Source organism: Lissotriton vulgaris, chromosome 1_1, assembly GCF_964263255.1.
Source record: "Lissotriton vulgaris chromosome 1_1, aLisVul1.2, whole genome shotgun sequence".
In the NCBI taxonomy this organism is placed as follows: Eukaryota; Metazoa; Chordata; class Amphibia; order Caudata; family Salamandridae; genus Lissotriton; species Lissotriton vulgaris.
In genome coordinates, this window is record NC_141685.1 from 1807777380 (window position 1) to 1807793593 (window position 16214).

The window sequence follows — 16214 nt, forward strand, 5'->3', positions numbered from 1 at the left end:
GACAAAGGATGAGAAAGAAAAGAGTGGAATAGGAAACATTAGGAAAAAGAGGGAACACGAGGAGAGATGTATAAGACCAAAAAAGTGAGAGCAGAAAAAAGAAATTGAGAGAAAGGCGAATTTAAAGCAGGGGTCCAGCAGGGGCTAAGGGAGGGAGAACAATGAAAGGCAAGGAGGGAAAAAGAAAGAGGAGACCGTGAAAAGGACAGCATGGAAAAGAGTGGAGTAGACAGGAAGAGGAGCGAAAAGAAGATGCAAAGAAAAAACAAAATGAAGAAAAGAGAAAAGTAATGACAGTGGCAAGCGTGAGTCACTGGGTGAGCAGAGCTGAGGAAGAGAGGCGGAGAAACAGAATAGTGGATATGGGTGGAGATCAATAATGTTGGTTTAAATGAGATGGGTAACCAGGCAGGAAAGCTATAAGCCTGAGGTTGGGATGGAGACAATAAGTTAAAGGAAGGGTGAACGGGCATAAAGGAAATAAGGAAAATGAGAAAGGTGTTGACGATGGATTGAAGAGAGGAGAGGGCGACAGAGGTAGAGTGAAGCGATTTGGATATACAAAGACAGCAGCTTGGCGGAGAGAGGGAGAAGGTGGAGGAGGGAAGTGAGTAGGTGGGCGCGAGCTGTGAGAAGACTAAGGTAGGCGAAGAGAGGAATCATGGAATTATTAGACCAGGAGGCAAAGCAGAGAATGTAGGGGAGAGCAGGTGACAAAGAAAGAGAGGAAGGATGAGAACGAGAGCTTTGATGTGTAATGATCGCGTAATGGCCTTTAGGAAAAGGGTTACTGGTGGAGAGACATTGGTGTAGCTTCCATTGGTGCAGCAGGTGCAGTGGCACCGGAGCCCAGAAGCAATAACAGTCCACTAGACCATTATTATTGCTGCACTTCACAGTTCAAACTGTGACCAGGGGCCTGTTTTATTTCTTGCACTAGGGCCCATGACACACTTGATACGCCACTGTGGAGGAAGGGACTGGGAAACTGGTAGAATGACAGGAGAAGGCATGGTGTAGATTGGTAACTCGAGCTGGTGTGTGACTGGCACGAGACGGAGGCGCGCACACAGGATGAATGAGAGGGCAGGTTATGCGTGGGGGAGGATTTGGCGAAGTAGTGTGGGATCATAGAGCGGGGGTGGGGTGCGTGCGCAGGAAGGAGAGTGTGTGTGTACACACACACAGCGGGGGGTGGAATTCAGTGTGTGTGCGTGCTTACACACACACACACCTAAGCACCCGTCCGGCCACAAAGAAGAGTTGGGGACCAAGGGGGCAGTTCCAAAGTCCAGCGACGAGGACAGACATGGCGGACTCCGGCTCCCCCCTCAGTAGATGGGGGCAGACTGGGAAATAAAGAGTACCTCTGTCTCACTATGTGCGCCTTCTTCCTACACATAGCGCAGCACTACACTAGGCATATCAATGAAGAACGGGAGATTAGAAGCCTCTAAGCACCAATTTCAACCAACAATAAGGGGAAAGGGTTTCCAGCCTGCACATGCCGCCGCTGGAGTAAAGAGAGGCTGGAAGCGGGGGAGTGCTGGGGTGGGGTGGCGGGAGGTGGGAGGGGGTCACAGTGCGAGGTCATAGCCTTTGAGAAATCCACAGCTGGGAGTAGGGAGGGCTCGAGCGCAAGGAGGTGGGAGGAAAGTCACGAACAAACAGGCAGCAATGAAAGTGAAAGCTGCCCGAATATCAATGTTTCCAAAACAAAGCACGGTGTCTCTTAAGTTGTGCTGATAGACTAGCGGAGGGAAGCTCGGTTAACAAGAGGGAGGGGTGGGGGGAGTGTGGCCTAGAGCAGAACTTGCAGCGTTTACCTTACGGGAACACTCGCGATAATTGCGAACAGGTGTCGCCAAAGCTCGCTCCCACAAGGGAATCGCCAAACGTGCATGCGTTGCCATTGAAAGCAATGCAATGTGTGCACGTTTTTGGGGAAAAAAGTGGATCGATTCCAAGAGACCTAAAAACGTATCTGAACTTTCCAGTTGGATAATTGCATTAAGTACCATACACAGAATACGTTTTATAAGCAGTATCAGTGAAGCAAACAGTAAAGTACAAAACAACATTTCAAGATATTTATTAGTGTATAATTACAAAAAATATAATCGCAACCAATTATGAGGATTCCACAAACAAACAGTAAAGGCATTTTGAAACCAGAGTGCATCCAAAAACATCTATTTTCAGTTTTGAAAAGGGCGACATAAATACAAATGAACAGCTTTACATAACCTAGGAAATAGAAAATGGGTGAGCACCCATGGAGTATTTATTTGGACTGAAAAAAGAGCAAATTGACATGAAGATGTGGCAGCCACTTTCAGCTTAACAATCCTTCCCTAAAAACGTCCGTCGGCCGATGTTTGCGGATTAGGACAAAGCATGTTTTTCTGGTCGTATCCAACAGTTTACATCAGCTGCATAGGTTGTGTAGTGGAGTACAGCTTTCCTTACAGAAGGATGGTGAAAGATCGTATAAAATCTTGACCCAAACAGAACATTGTTTTAATATTCACCAGCTACTGCCTGCACTTCAAGGTTTCCACCAACCTGAAAAACAGTTAAGATATTACTTTGGCAACTTACAAAGAAATCAACTGATGCAGAATATCAAAATCACATGTTCCTTCATGTTTTATTCAATTTCTTTTAGTAGTCCGAGCTCCTAGAGCTAGTGTCAAATTTCCTGAACTCAGTTATGTAACAGAAATTAAAGGAGAATCTTTTACTTCCTCCGCTCTAAACTCATCTATCTAGGAGTCGATTCAAAGGTTGGCTCTTTGACTGAACCACAGTGCCTTTGATGGATCAACAGCCCCCCCCCCCCCCCGCCCCCCCCCCACCGTGCTATGAGACCCTTACGGGTGAGTAGTCACGCTCTACAAGACACTCAATTGATTACTTAATTTCTCAATGCTTAAAACATGCAGTTGATGCAGTATAAAATATCTAAATTCTATCTGCCAAAAAACACGATTTATTTTGTTTCTGAACCCTCTGCAGTGGAGAGACACTTAATAGAGCCTTGCCTGCTCCACTGCTAAGTCTAAAATGGTTTTAAGCTGCAACCTACAGTACCATTCTTCTAAAATCAGGGTAGCCTTTACGAACAGCTGGGGCAAGGGGATTTGAGCACAACACACGTGCTCATATCCCCTTGCCTGTGCACAAGTGATGGCTGAGTGAGGAAGAATTATATCTTACTCAGACTAGCATCTGCTCACAGGTAACTCTTTGGCAGATAGGGTCCCACTGGAAATGGTTTTAACTAAACTGAATTCCTGAAAGTAACTCAACTAATGTGTATAAAGTCCTTTGGGGACTTTATATTTGAACTGTGTTAACATTGTAACTTTGGTACTATACACAGTGCACGGAACAGTGCTGTTGCCTTTAACCCATTTTCCTAAACCCTTAGATTTATATGCAATGTCAGATTTACTTTCGATTAATACTTTAATTCACATGTGCAAATGCACAAATTCTCTGAGCCAGCACTAAATGAGATTCGCCATTTGTGCTGCATTGTGGAGTGAGGCAGTCGCATTGCTATACTACACCCTGGCCGATTAAAAGCCCCCATGCACAACATGCACCTTTGAGGGCAGGTTAAGATTCCCCTCTAACAAAAAGGGGACAGGGAGAGGAATTTCCATAGCTATAACCAGCAACTGCCTGTTAATGAAGGTAGAGGAAGGAGCAGACTTCCGCCTTTGCTGGTTTTTTGAGTGTCAGGTTGGAGGGATTATGCAACACGACTAGACTGGGTGGGTGCCTCACCAATCAGATTTCTTCATCTCTCTTGTTAAGCCCCTATGCCTACAGGTACAGTTAAGAAGGAGGTTAGACTACTGATGCTGTGAACCCTGTCTGAAGCTTGAGGGCGCGCTTACTCCCGAATTGTACCCCTGGTTTCTCCCTAGAGCTGGTGGCATCAGCTCCATGACCCACTCTTAAGCCTAGTGAAAGTGGACATGCTCTGGTCTTAAGCTGTACCATCCGAAAATTTCAACAGGAGTAAGCAACAGAATAATCACAATGATGGAGTAAACAAGGGCTAGATGCCCTCAGTGATAAATCTTTAGGTCTGGTGATTTGCATCCAGGTTATTCTGTGAGGGTAATTAAGGAGCGGTTATAAAAATGTTAGTCCACTGAACTCTTGTATAGATTTGTAATTTTGTGGGCAGTATTTAGCTATGTGTGCATTAAGTACTTAATTTTTTTTTTAAATTAAAAGCAGTGGCTGGAACACGGATTTACTGAGTGTATTGTTGAGTTCTGAGACTTTAGGCCCATGTTTTTTGAAGACACCAAAAAACCTTAATGCCAATTTAGGACTATATTACATGGTTTCCCATTATGCAACATCTATATGTACATTTATGTTTATGTAACCGAAGCAGTCACTTCTGGGAGGGTAAGTTTACAACTTTCCTCCGTTGGAAATACCCTTTTTAATCTCTTAGTAACTATTTTGATCCTTGATCAAACTGTCCCTAATTTTGTGGAAGCCACCCTCAAAACTATGCCCTGAGGATGCCAAATTTGGTGCCAACTGACCATGCAGTTGAAAATTAATATTAAGTAGCAGAAAACACCAACTTTCCGAAGTTTTGTAAATTAACACTGGAAAACTTTGTGCATAGGCCCAAAACAGCTAACTGAAAATGCACCAAATTTGAATATCATTGCAGAAGAAAATAGTTACTTCCCTGCAACTCTCATTCTTGAGTGTTGGCATCTTTCATAGATTCACATCCTTGAATCATTCCGTGCCCCAAACTGGGAATCCCCAGTATTTTTTAAACAGCAATAAACAGAGTTGAAATGACCAGAGGACCAATTTTCTTTAGAAGCACGTCCACCCAATTTGATAAACTTTACTGGCTGATGTTTGGTTTGTAAGTGCTGAGCTCGCTAACCAACCAATCACACACACCTGAGGGGCACTGCTTGGTCCATTATACACTACTTAAAGTGAACTGCTGAATTTAAGTAGTGTATAACGCGTGCCTGTTGTTCCACATGCTGCTTGGCAGATGTTCAAGATCAGCACTCATGCACAAAGTGGAGCTGTCACTGGCATGCTTCTAATGGCATGTACCTTTAACTTACCCCAAAGAGATGTTTTGGTTTATTGTGGCAGAAGGTAATACAGGCTGGGAGCCTGAAGGCTATGCCCTCCATGGCAACAAAGCATTGATCAACTGAACATAAAGCTTTGTTTTCACCTTTGTAAGATGCACCTGCAGCTATACACCAAGCGCACTGCCCCCTCAACCAGTGTCAACAGATTTGGGACAAAAATATCTAAGAACAACAGGTTTGTTTGAATGGAAGTCGAGAGAACTTTGGAATGTGAGCAAGGTGATCTGATCTTTCATGAAGTTTTAATATGGTTCCATTATTATTAAGACTTGTGAGTTCCCCCACTATCCTTGGTGACATTAGAACCAGAAGTGCTGCCTACTATAAGACATATGAAAGACATCTGGGTTGGCTCAAAGGGCGGGAACATCAGGTGACTGTGTACTCTGTTCTGTTTCCAAGGCATGACTGGGCGCTGAACGGTGGAGTAACCTCTGAAAAGGCCTTTCATGAACTGTGTGATGATTCTTTGAGCAAATAAGGATGAAGCATCCTCAGACCACCTGAACTGCAATATCGCTGCTAGAAGTACTTAATTTAAGAAGAATACTTAATATTTTTCTCCACTAAATGGAGAAGGTAAGGCATCCTTGGTGCAGCTGTGTAGAAATGGGATTTAGTACTCCATTCTTATAGAAACTTTCCACTTGGCACTGTAGATCTTGGACATCATTTAAGCTTGCGCCAGTACGGATCTGCAGTCTGCCAAGAAGTATGAATATCCGAATTCTTGGTGGCCCAGTTCAGTGATTTTGAAGTCATGATGTAGGACTTGGCCATCATTCCGGGAAAGATGATGTTGGTGAATCGAGCCTGTGTACCAAAACTAGTGTGGCCATGCTGGACCCATCAGTTTTTTTTAATGAACTTTATTAGGTTTTGCAGTGTGCATTAAAAAAATAACAACGAAAGACGATGAATTGCAATGTACACACCAAAACATCAACTTCACACTGGGTGGGTAACCGCATGCTCATAGGTACATCTATCTGGCAAAGCCGTCAGAGTCAAAAGTACAGTAACGTGCTTCATCCCATAGGTGAGCTTCTTGATAGAATAAAATAAGTTGTAGAACTTTAAAATTGAAAGAAAAAAGGAAGGAGGTGTGTGGGAAAAGCAGGAGAACAAAGGGAGGAAGAGAGAGGGTGGGGGGAGACAAGCGATGGGCAAGAGTAGTTCCAAGAAAAAAAAGAGCAGTCCGCCCACTATGTGTTCCAAAAACATAAAACAAAAGTCTGAACGGACATATCATCTAGTCCCTGGCCTGGGTCCACTAGTTCAAACCTGCTATCAGTTTTAACGAACATGACTTTGTCTTGGCCTTCTGTAGAGCCCTGGGAATGAGATAAAATTGGGATAGCATTGGTTTGGAAGGATTTCTCATCCCCCCCACATCACTCCCTTGGTTTGCTCCAAATGTAATCACCCCCTCCACCCACCCACCATATATTCAGGAATATGTTGCCTTGAGGATCCTGCCACGTGTAGATAGAAGGGAGGCCTGCATTGAGGTTTTCTGAAAAACTGTATCACAGTATAGCTAGTCTGAGGCGATGAGTGACTCAACTCACTGCCTCATAAGTCAGTAGCTTGTTGCAACAGGAGATCCAACTCCTGTTTGATCTGTTGGTCTCATGCACATGTGGCACAATAGAATAAGTCCTATGCATGATGACATAAGGCCCAATATGGACATGTATGTTTTGATTGATTGTGTAGCACCTGCAAAGGTATGCTGTAATCACCTGTTTTTTTGTGAAGTGCTTTACTGATGGAAATGCATTGCCCTGCAGCGTTTTTGTGCCCAGGACTGCTCCCAAAAACTGGAGCATTGTAGTGGGGCATGCAGAATATGTTTCTACGTGGAGTGCCAGGTCTAGGTGATAGAATCGATTTATGAAAGACTTTCAGGTGCCACAAGATAACAATCATCTAGGTATGGAAATACCTGGTGGCTCTGTCTCTGAAGAAAGACTGGTACATTTTGGAAATAGTTGAGGAGGAAGGGGCAAAGGAAGACTTATTTCAATCTGAATTGATATAGCTGCCCTGCTGGCGAGAATCTTAAATGCTGTCTGTGGTTTGGATGTATGCGGATTTGAAAGTAGACATCCAGTAGATCCATGGAGGTGAGGGATTCTTTTTGCAGCCAAAGAAGGATATCTTAAAGGATGAACATCTCATAAGACTGCTTTTTGGGGGACGTGTTGAGTTTCTGAAGATCCAAAACCAGTCACCATCCCCAGGTTGTCTTTTTCACTGGAAATAATCTAGAGTAGAAGGTCAAGTTTCTCAGGGGTTGGGACTTTGTCAATAACATTTCTGAAGAAGATGTGATGTTCCTTTGCTGGTGGAGACCAAAGTGTGTTTTTGGACAAATTCCAGCATGTGAGCCTATTCCACAACTTGTAGCATCCAGCTGTGATCTTCCTCTATTCAGATGCAAAGTGAGATACCGCCTTCTCCTTAGCCTGAGTGGGGGCAGCATTAGGAATCCAGGCACACTTTTTGTTCTCTTTTTGTCAGTAGGCCACTGGCATGATTGACGTTATTGGCATTTGACAGAGGTGCAACAATTATTGTATCTTTACTGCCTGTCGGGGTAATATTGTCTTCGTTGATCACTATACTGTGCAGAACTGCTTCTAAATCCTGGTCATCTTCAGGGGCCACAAGGGGCAGTTCACTTGAACAGGGAAAGAAGGGTGTGTGTGTTTGTATCAATTGCACAGCTTTGCCAACATATTTCCCAAACAGTGTCTTCCTGTCACAAGGAAACTGAAGAAAATGGACTTGCACCTCAAGGTGGAAGTGGGTGGGTTTAGATCATCACTGCCTTCTACATACTGCAGCCCTCCCCTGCAGTACTACTAACTGGTGAAGCATGCACTTGAGTAATCCATGGCCGCATCTTTTATAGCTGTGGCAGTGTTCCTCTCCTCTTTAACAATTGCATTGGTTTTGTTCTTTCCATCCTTGTGGATCAACTTGACTTGAGGAGAAATGTCATGCCACATCTAGTGATCATATGGTTTTAGAATGGCTAGTGCATTGGCTGCTTTATGTAGGTTGCAACGATGAGCTGGATCAGAGGTTTTCTGAACAACTCTTATCCCGGTCGGTATTGCAATGTGACTGGGTTTTTGTATATCCTTTCCTACTACGATTTAGTTTAGAATGGCATGCAAGACAAATTAGTGCAATGTCTGGTGTCCTATAGTATTCTCAGGGTTTGGGGGCCACAGAGGCTGCAAGTGGTGGAGGCTACACTGGAAACCAAGGTGACCGAGGAGGCACGACCACTTGTGGCTGAAATGGTGTCAGGGTGCTGTTGAGGCATCAGAGGTATTGCTGCCGGTAAAGAACCAAGTAATGAGGTTGCAGTTGTGGAACAAACTTTTGGAAAGTCTCCCATTATTTGTTCAAGGGTGTTAATTTGCACCTGTGTTATAGGTGGTCCCAGTGCTGTTTGGCCTTGAAGAGTCACTTAAACCTTTGTGGCGGTCAACACACTCCTGCTGTCCCACATATGATTCTCTGAAATCTCCATTGCTAGGTGATCGCCCATATTCCGCCGCAGTGCACTGACAGCTCAGGATTCATTCAATATCCAGTTGCTAATCTATACCAGGAGCTACAAATTGCCAGTGGCCTTGATTCTCCCCCTGAATTTGCTTTAGATTCTACTCTGGGACCCCTGACTGAGGGAAGTGCCTTTTTGTCTGTTGTGGTACAGAGGAAGAGGTGTTGGATTTGCCTCTCTGGAGCGAGGAGACCAAATCAAATATGTTGACAGATACTTCAGCCAGGATATTCCACTCTGAACCCTCTGTTGCCATTCAATGAGGCTATAGTTGACCTGATAAGCGGTGAGTACACCCTAAGTGAGACACCTTAGTCCCTTTACTGGTGCGGGGGAAAATTCACGAATCGGCCCCCTATACCTTTGAGCATTGTGGCGCAAGCTTCTACCTGTAAAGTCAATCAAGCCTCTTCTGATCAATGCGCGAGAGACTTAATGTACTTATACAATAGGCACGAAAGCTCTCTCGGGCAGTCTGGCACGAAGCGGTTTGCCCTTGCTTCTGAAGATCTTGGTAACTACTCTACTCAGAAAGTTCAGGATGTGGCAGGCAGGTCTTAGTTTCAGGCTTCAACTGCCGATGAAGCTGCCTGTGTCATGGGAGCAAACACAATTACCAGACAACATATATGGGTTTGCTGAATCCAGTTTTCTGGAGACGTCCAGTCATACTTGATGGACATGCCCTGTGAGGGAGCTAGGTTTTTTCTTGACAACTCAGATTCACCCTAAAACTAAATTTAGAATAGCAGGGAAACAGAGTGCTCACATGACTTCATCTTCAAGTCGCTTCCATCAGCAGTACAACAGGCTCAGGGGTTAACATGGAGGTTTGGCCTTCCATTAGCATCAGCCTTCACAGAAGATCTAGGAACCCAAGGAGATATTTTTGTGGTGCTTGGGGCAAAGGAGGATGCAAAGGATGAGGACAACAGAAGCAGTGCCAGTGCTTCTCCTCTTCAAGGCAATATATCAAAACGACTTAAGCGCACACTGTACTGGGGCAATGCCAAGGCAGATTCTAGACCACAGGTTGTGGAACTTGTTTCCCAATAAAGATAAGTTCCAAGTCATGACACTCACTGCTGGCCTTGGATCGCTAATACTGGATGGTGTCCCTGAACCTAAAGAACGCACGCTTTCCTGCACAAGTCCTGCAGTCCCACAAGACATATCTCCACTTTGTAGTGACAGCAGCAACTTTTATTGGATCATCCTGCTTTTCGGCCCTAAGTCGGCCCATTAGAGCTTAACTAAGTTCATCTTGGCGGTTGTGCCCCATTTTCGCAGGCCAAGGTAGCATTGTATTCCTGTACCTTTATAACTGGATATTGAAGGTGATCTCGTCTCAGCTAGAGTCAGATCACCTGCAGAAAAAAATGTCACTGCTAGGGTTTGTCATCAGCTACTCCAAATCTCTTCTTCTGCTTAACCTAGAGACAGGACTGCCTTGGTGCGATCTTGAACATGGTCACCTTCAAGGCAAAAACCTTTGCAGTGAGTCGGAGACATTCAAGCTATGAGCCTGATGTTTCAGACAAGAGCTACTCATCCAGCCCTGCCTATTCTGAGGCTTCTTCTTTACTACCATCATGCACCTTGCTGGTTCCTCAGGCTCTGCGGATCATGCGGGCCCTTCAATTGAAGCTCTGCCTACAGTGGGCCCACCACTGGGAAAACCTCTGTGACAAGATTATGCATCTCCGACGAGGCAAATGAGAGCATGGTGGAACTGGATGCACCTTCTCTTAAATGTGTAATTTCTTGATTGTGTTATCTCCCAATTGCTTGAATGATAAGGAGATCTGAGGTTTTCTTTTCTCAGTTGGAGCAGCGTCATCACATAAATCTACTGGAGTTGTTAGCCATCTGACTGGCTCTCAAGATCTTTCTGCCTTCCATCAAGGGATGGTCAATTCAGGTGCCAATGGCTAACACGACCACCTTGTGATACTGCAACAAGCAAGACAATGTGGGGCATGTGTTCTATTGGCATGCATTGGGATTGTGGTGATGGCGGTCACGTCTCAGGAGCTCCCTGATGGTCAATCATCTAACTGGATCCTTCACCATGACAGCAAAAAAACACAGATGATGTCATCTTGCTCACCAAGAGTAGAGTCTACACCTTGAGGTGGCATATTGCATCTTTGCCCTTGGGGCATGTCCTTAACAGACCCTTGGCTGCATTTGCAAATCCCCAGTGTTTTGCACTTTTCCCACCTGGAGTTTGTAGGGCATCTGTTTTGCCTACTGTGGGACTCCAGCCTTACCATTGTTGCCTCTGATCACATGGCTCCTAAAGAATGCCAGATAGGACTGAGCACAGCCGATTAATGGCACTGGATTAGGCTCAGAGGGATTGGTACTCAAAACTCCTGATGCTATGCATTTGTCCTCCAAGTCTTCTTCTGTGCAAGGATCTGCTGTCCCACGAGCTGGGCAGATTGCTGCACCCGAACCTCCACAATGTACACCTTTATCTATGGAAACTGAGGGGAATGAGTTATGGGTGTTCAACCTTCTGTCATAAGTCATGTATTTCAATCTGGCTGCCCGTCGACTATCTATCCAACCCATATTATTAGCGTGTTAAACTAGATTTCTTAACTTGTGTGAGAAAAAGCAGAATGACCACCTGAGACAAAGTTCACTAACGTTCTATAATTTGTATAGTCTTTGGCCCAGCAAGGCTTTGCCTACTTCAAGCCTTTTTGCAGCTGTACCCTGACTAATGATGGTCTGCCTATTGAGAAAGTGAGCTCCAGGTTTTATTAGTTACGCCACTGCGGATTACCCTCACTCTTGACAGGTTATGCTTTGGACATGTGCATCTTTGCTTCTAAAAGTGGTGTCACCTTTCCACGTGAGAAACTCCATTACAATCCCGGTGTTCTTTTCCTCACCTCACTCATCTAAAGAGAAGTTGGGTTTACCACAGCTGGATCAACAGCATGCCCTTAGTTTTTATATCAATAAGCCCTAGGAGTATCATGTTGATGATCAGGTGTTTGTAGATTTCGATGTTGCAAAAAAACAGGAAAGGTATCCCCAGAGGTAGGCATGATCTCAGTTTATTATCATTCAATCAATCAATCACTGAATTTGTGTAGCGCACTACTCACCCGGAAGGGTCTCCAGGCAAGGGAGGGGGGAGGGGGGTAGGGAGGGTCCGTTACTGCTCGAAAAGCCAGGTCTTGAGTTGCTTCCTGAATGAGAGATTGTCCTGGGTCAGCCGAAGGTGGATGGGGAGGGAGTTCCATGTCTTGGCCGCCAGGGAGGAGAAGGATCTTCCTCCGGTGGTGGCTCTGCGAATGCGTGGTACAGCGGCGAGGCTGGTCGATCGTAGCTGGCGGGTGGGCGTGTAGAAGGTCAGGCGGTTGTTGAGGTACTTGGGGCATTGCATTAAACTATTATGCCTTTTGGCTAAAAAGGATCCTCCCTGGCAAAATCAGCTAATACAACTTTGACTCGGGGTGTTCCTGTTCTGAACATTTGCCAATGCAGCCATGTTCATATCTGTCCATACCTTCACTGGGTTCTACTGATTGGATCTGCAGGTCCACAGGGAGGGCCATTTTGCCTGTTCGGTCAAGACTTCCTTGTGTAAGCTTAATCCCCATAACCACCTCCTTAAAATGGAGTAATTATATTGGTACACATTCACAAGGTGAAGAACCTTCACAAGTGTAACTTTATTACAAAGGACATCGAAAATGTTCACCAGTGCGAGCACATGCAGCCATTTAACAAAAATAGGAAAGATAGACACCTATGTGTGAGCATGCCAAAAGGTCTGCTTTTGTACAGTGCATGCACAGAAATGCACAATAGGGTGGCCCCACGAGAGTCTTGTGCATAGAGAAACCATATACTTTACCGTGCAAAGTGAAATAGGAGATAACAATAAAAAAAAAAGATTGGAATTGACAACTAGTCGGAGTCAAATTGGGGATGGACTAGGATTTAGAAAATACTCTGAAATATTGCTCTACTTAACATCCCCATGGCTACCTGATCAGGGACGATATTTTGAGGCAAGTGTACCTTGGAAAACAATTTACGTGTGTTGAGGGAAGCACTTTTGAGCACTGGTTCCCTGGTCTTATGGCACCAAAGTGTTGCACAAGGAGAGTGGGGGGTGTGTGTGGGGGGGGTTAACAGGAGAAACACAAAGCTGCAGCATCTACCGACTCTTGGATGATATTACAACATGAACACTCGCCAAATAGATATCCAGGGCGTTGATGTTAGGAGGAGCTATTAAGTAGGTACTGTGAAGATTGTTCATGGAAGAAATCACATGGAAGAGAAAACTGCTAAGCATAGCATGGGCATAAAGCCCCTGCTTCCTGATCCATTCTTGCAATCTAGAAACAGTGCTCACCCAGCATCAACATTTAGTAGTGCTTAGAAAATAAATACTGGTTTGGAAAGCATGGCCATAAATAACTTTCTTATAGAAGCATGGTACAACCCGAAAGTGCCCCCGAAACAGTAGCAGATGGCGACTGCGCAGCAAAGGCTTATACACAGGCTAGCCAAGTAAATGTTGTATAATATGAAAGTGACCACAGACCATGAGCAGACTGACCAATGTATGAACCGCGGGAGCCTATGGGCTCAGTTATGAACAAAAGTCACTTTTCACAGTGTAGCATGCAAAGTAGGAGCCTTCGAGCATGTGAAGGGCGGTTTGGGCCCACCCCTCCACCCCCACAAGCACTCAACACTACACAAGGCCTTTGGTCGTGCGCAGCAGAGGTTTGGTGTGAGATTGAAGTTTTATCTCCCCCCCTTGGGTTTCAGACCCATTGCGAATTTTCTGTGGGGTTGCGCGGAGCGCCATGGATCCGCGCTTCGGCCACCCTAAAAAAACGTGCAGGCAATTATTTGGCCATGAGGGTTACCTTACAGACCCCTCCATGTGTCTTATGTGGTCAGGATACCTCTATCCTGACCCCTTATGTTATCTTTCACTTTATTTTCCCCCCACCCACTGGCCTACCGAGAAACAAAATGGAGACCACAACTTTCCTTTCAGTTGCGGCCAGCCAATCAGGACCTTGCTTTGCCTCAGGACCCGCAAAGTCTCGTCCGTAGATGTACACATTTTTCTTTGTTTAATAACTCCCAAGCTACTACCTTTCTGAAAAATTTGGTGTTATTCCGTTCAGTATTTCAGGCTGTGGTAGTGTTAAAAAAAATGCAAAATCCCCATATGCATTGCATTTTTTTACTAAAAATCAAAAGGTCTAGGCCACAGCTTTCCAAACTTTTCATGTTGGCGACATACTTTTTAGACATGCATCACTTCGCGACACGGTAATGCAGTGTAGCGAGCGAGCCAGAACCACATACGGTGAGTTTCCGGGGGGGAGGAGTTATCCCCCCTGAACATTTTTAAAAAAAGAGTGGGCAAATGGTGCATTTTTAAGCAAATTTGAGAAAGCAGGAACGTTAATAAAGCAATTGTGAATCTGTTCTAACAAAGACAGTGACTGGCAAAACTGTCTATAGCTTGTTCTGATAACATCCTAGGATCCTAGGCATGCAAAAAGAAACCAATTTATTGGGTGTAAGGCTAGGTTTGTGCCTGATGCAAGAATATAATCATGCACACATTGACACATGCCCCTGCACAAAGTCCGCCTGCTGCCTTTCTGAATAGGAGTAGCTCAAGATACGTAGATCTATGCAATATTTTCTTAACAGCAAAGCAGGCTGACTGCTCCTGACCTATATAATGCTATTCCATGATCTTTAAAATCTCGTGTAAGCACTGTTCTTTCTTTTTGGAAAATCTGCAGCAGTTGCCGGAAACTATATTGGAGACGCAAACAAAGCTCATTATGTGCACGAAGTAGTAGAGACGTTTCATTTAATTGTATGTGTGTTTCACGTTTGTTCAGCCCTAATCAGAGCAGCAAATATATAACCAAGCATTGCTGTCACAGGTAGGGCGGAAACCATTTAATATCTGTATAGTCAACTATAACCATTATGGTTTGATTTTGGAAAACCGCAGAGCACGAGCCCCTTTCAGAAAGAGAGCAGGGGACAGAAGGAAGTATGCCCGTCATGACTTGATGAAAGGGAAGCAGATACTGTCAGGCAATGATGGGGGCAGTCTGTCAGGCAGGAGTACTGACAGGAGAGGGGGTCAGGAATTCGGCAGACAGGAGGGAATGACAGGAGGAGGCTGCCAGGCAGGCGCACTGACAGAAGGGGATGAATCAGGGATGTAGCAGGAAGGAATGCCAGGGGGGAGGGGGGGCGGGGAGGGATTTTAAAGGCAAGAGGGACTGAAAGGAGGAGGCTGACTGACATGAGGGGGTCAGGAATGTGACTGGCAGGAGAGGCAGACAGGGACTGTCCGGGGCAGTGACAGGAGAGGTGGGGTGGTCAGAGATCCAGGTCTCATTATTTCCGGCTCTGCCTGCACGCCTCCCCGGGAATCCCCTCCCCCAATGAGCCTGATGTCAGACCAGCACCACGCCCCCTATCCCGACCCCAAAGGAGGAGGGTGAGTATGGGAGGGATAGGCTGTGGGCTTCTATCCTGACCGGCACCAACTGGCATACTGACCTCCTCCTTTAGGCCTAGTTCTTCTAATGGAGGCAGCCCGCACCCTTAAACTTTGCCCCATCTATCCATTCGTTCTCTTCCCCATACATGTATTTACCCAACCGATATAAAGGCTTTTTGCCCTTACTAAACTATGTTCTTGTGTACACGTCTGCACCGCCAAGGACCTATTTTTTTTAACCCCCTTCACTCCTACCCAACATTGTGCTCTCTAATATGCAAGCAGACTTTAGCCCCTGTATTCTTGTTGTTACCCCCATTGAGGTCTATATCCTTGTGCCGACATGTACAGACCTTAACCCTGCCTTCCCAGAGTGCACTTTAGTCTCATGGCATCCATTCCTCAGTCAATGATTTCCCTTCCCTCGCCATGAGACAGTTTGTTTCTGCCACCTCATGTTTGTAGGCCCATTCATGTAACTTCCTTTGCCACCGTTTCATGCAGCTCCAGTCTTTCCTACATTAATCTTTGGGTGTACTACCATTTTGTATACTGGCTCATGCAGTTCCATATTGTCTTCTGACTTAAACGCTCTATATTAATAAAATAGCTTATGTAACCCCGTTTCCTATGGGCATGTAGAGGATATTGAACACCCCCACCTTTCGTTATGTGGCCATTGCACCTCCCCTCCCCCCCCTGCCGCCCCCCACCTATTTCAAAATATTTTGTCCTTTTCTGCTTGCATATGATTACTTAACCACGTGGAGGTGGGGCCATGGGGTTCAGGGAACTGCCTCTGTAATTAGAAATTGTAAAATTAAAGTATGCAAATGCAAGCCCTAGTCAGGTACGGCCCTTCCCACACATGTAAGTTCAAAGGTTGAGGATAAGAAAAAGAATACTAGCATAATATTTATAGACCGGACCGGGGTGT

The 16214-nt window shown here is 45.2% G+C and overlaps 1 protein-coding gene across 1 annotated transcript in view; it reads right to left on the bottom strand.

Annotated features, from left to right (window-relative positions):
• Nucleotides 1-2076: 2076 nt before the first annotated feature.
• ARL1 (ARF like GTPase 1) overlaps nt 2077-16214 on the bottom strand; it is a 100669-nt gene continuing 86531 nt past the window's right edge. Inside the window, exon 6 of the mRNA XM_086919128.1 lies at nt 2077-2565. Within this exon, the coding sequence (XP_086775254.1) occupies nt 2535-2565 (31 nt within the window). The 3' untranslated portion in view covers nt 2077-2534. The remainder of the gene's footprint in view (nt 2566-16214) is intronic.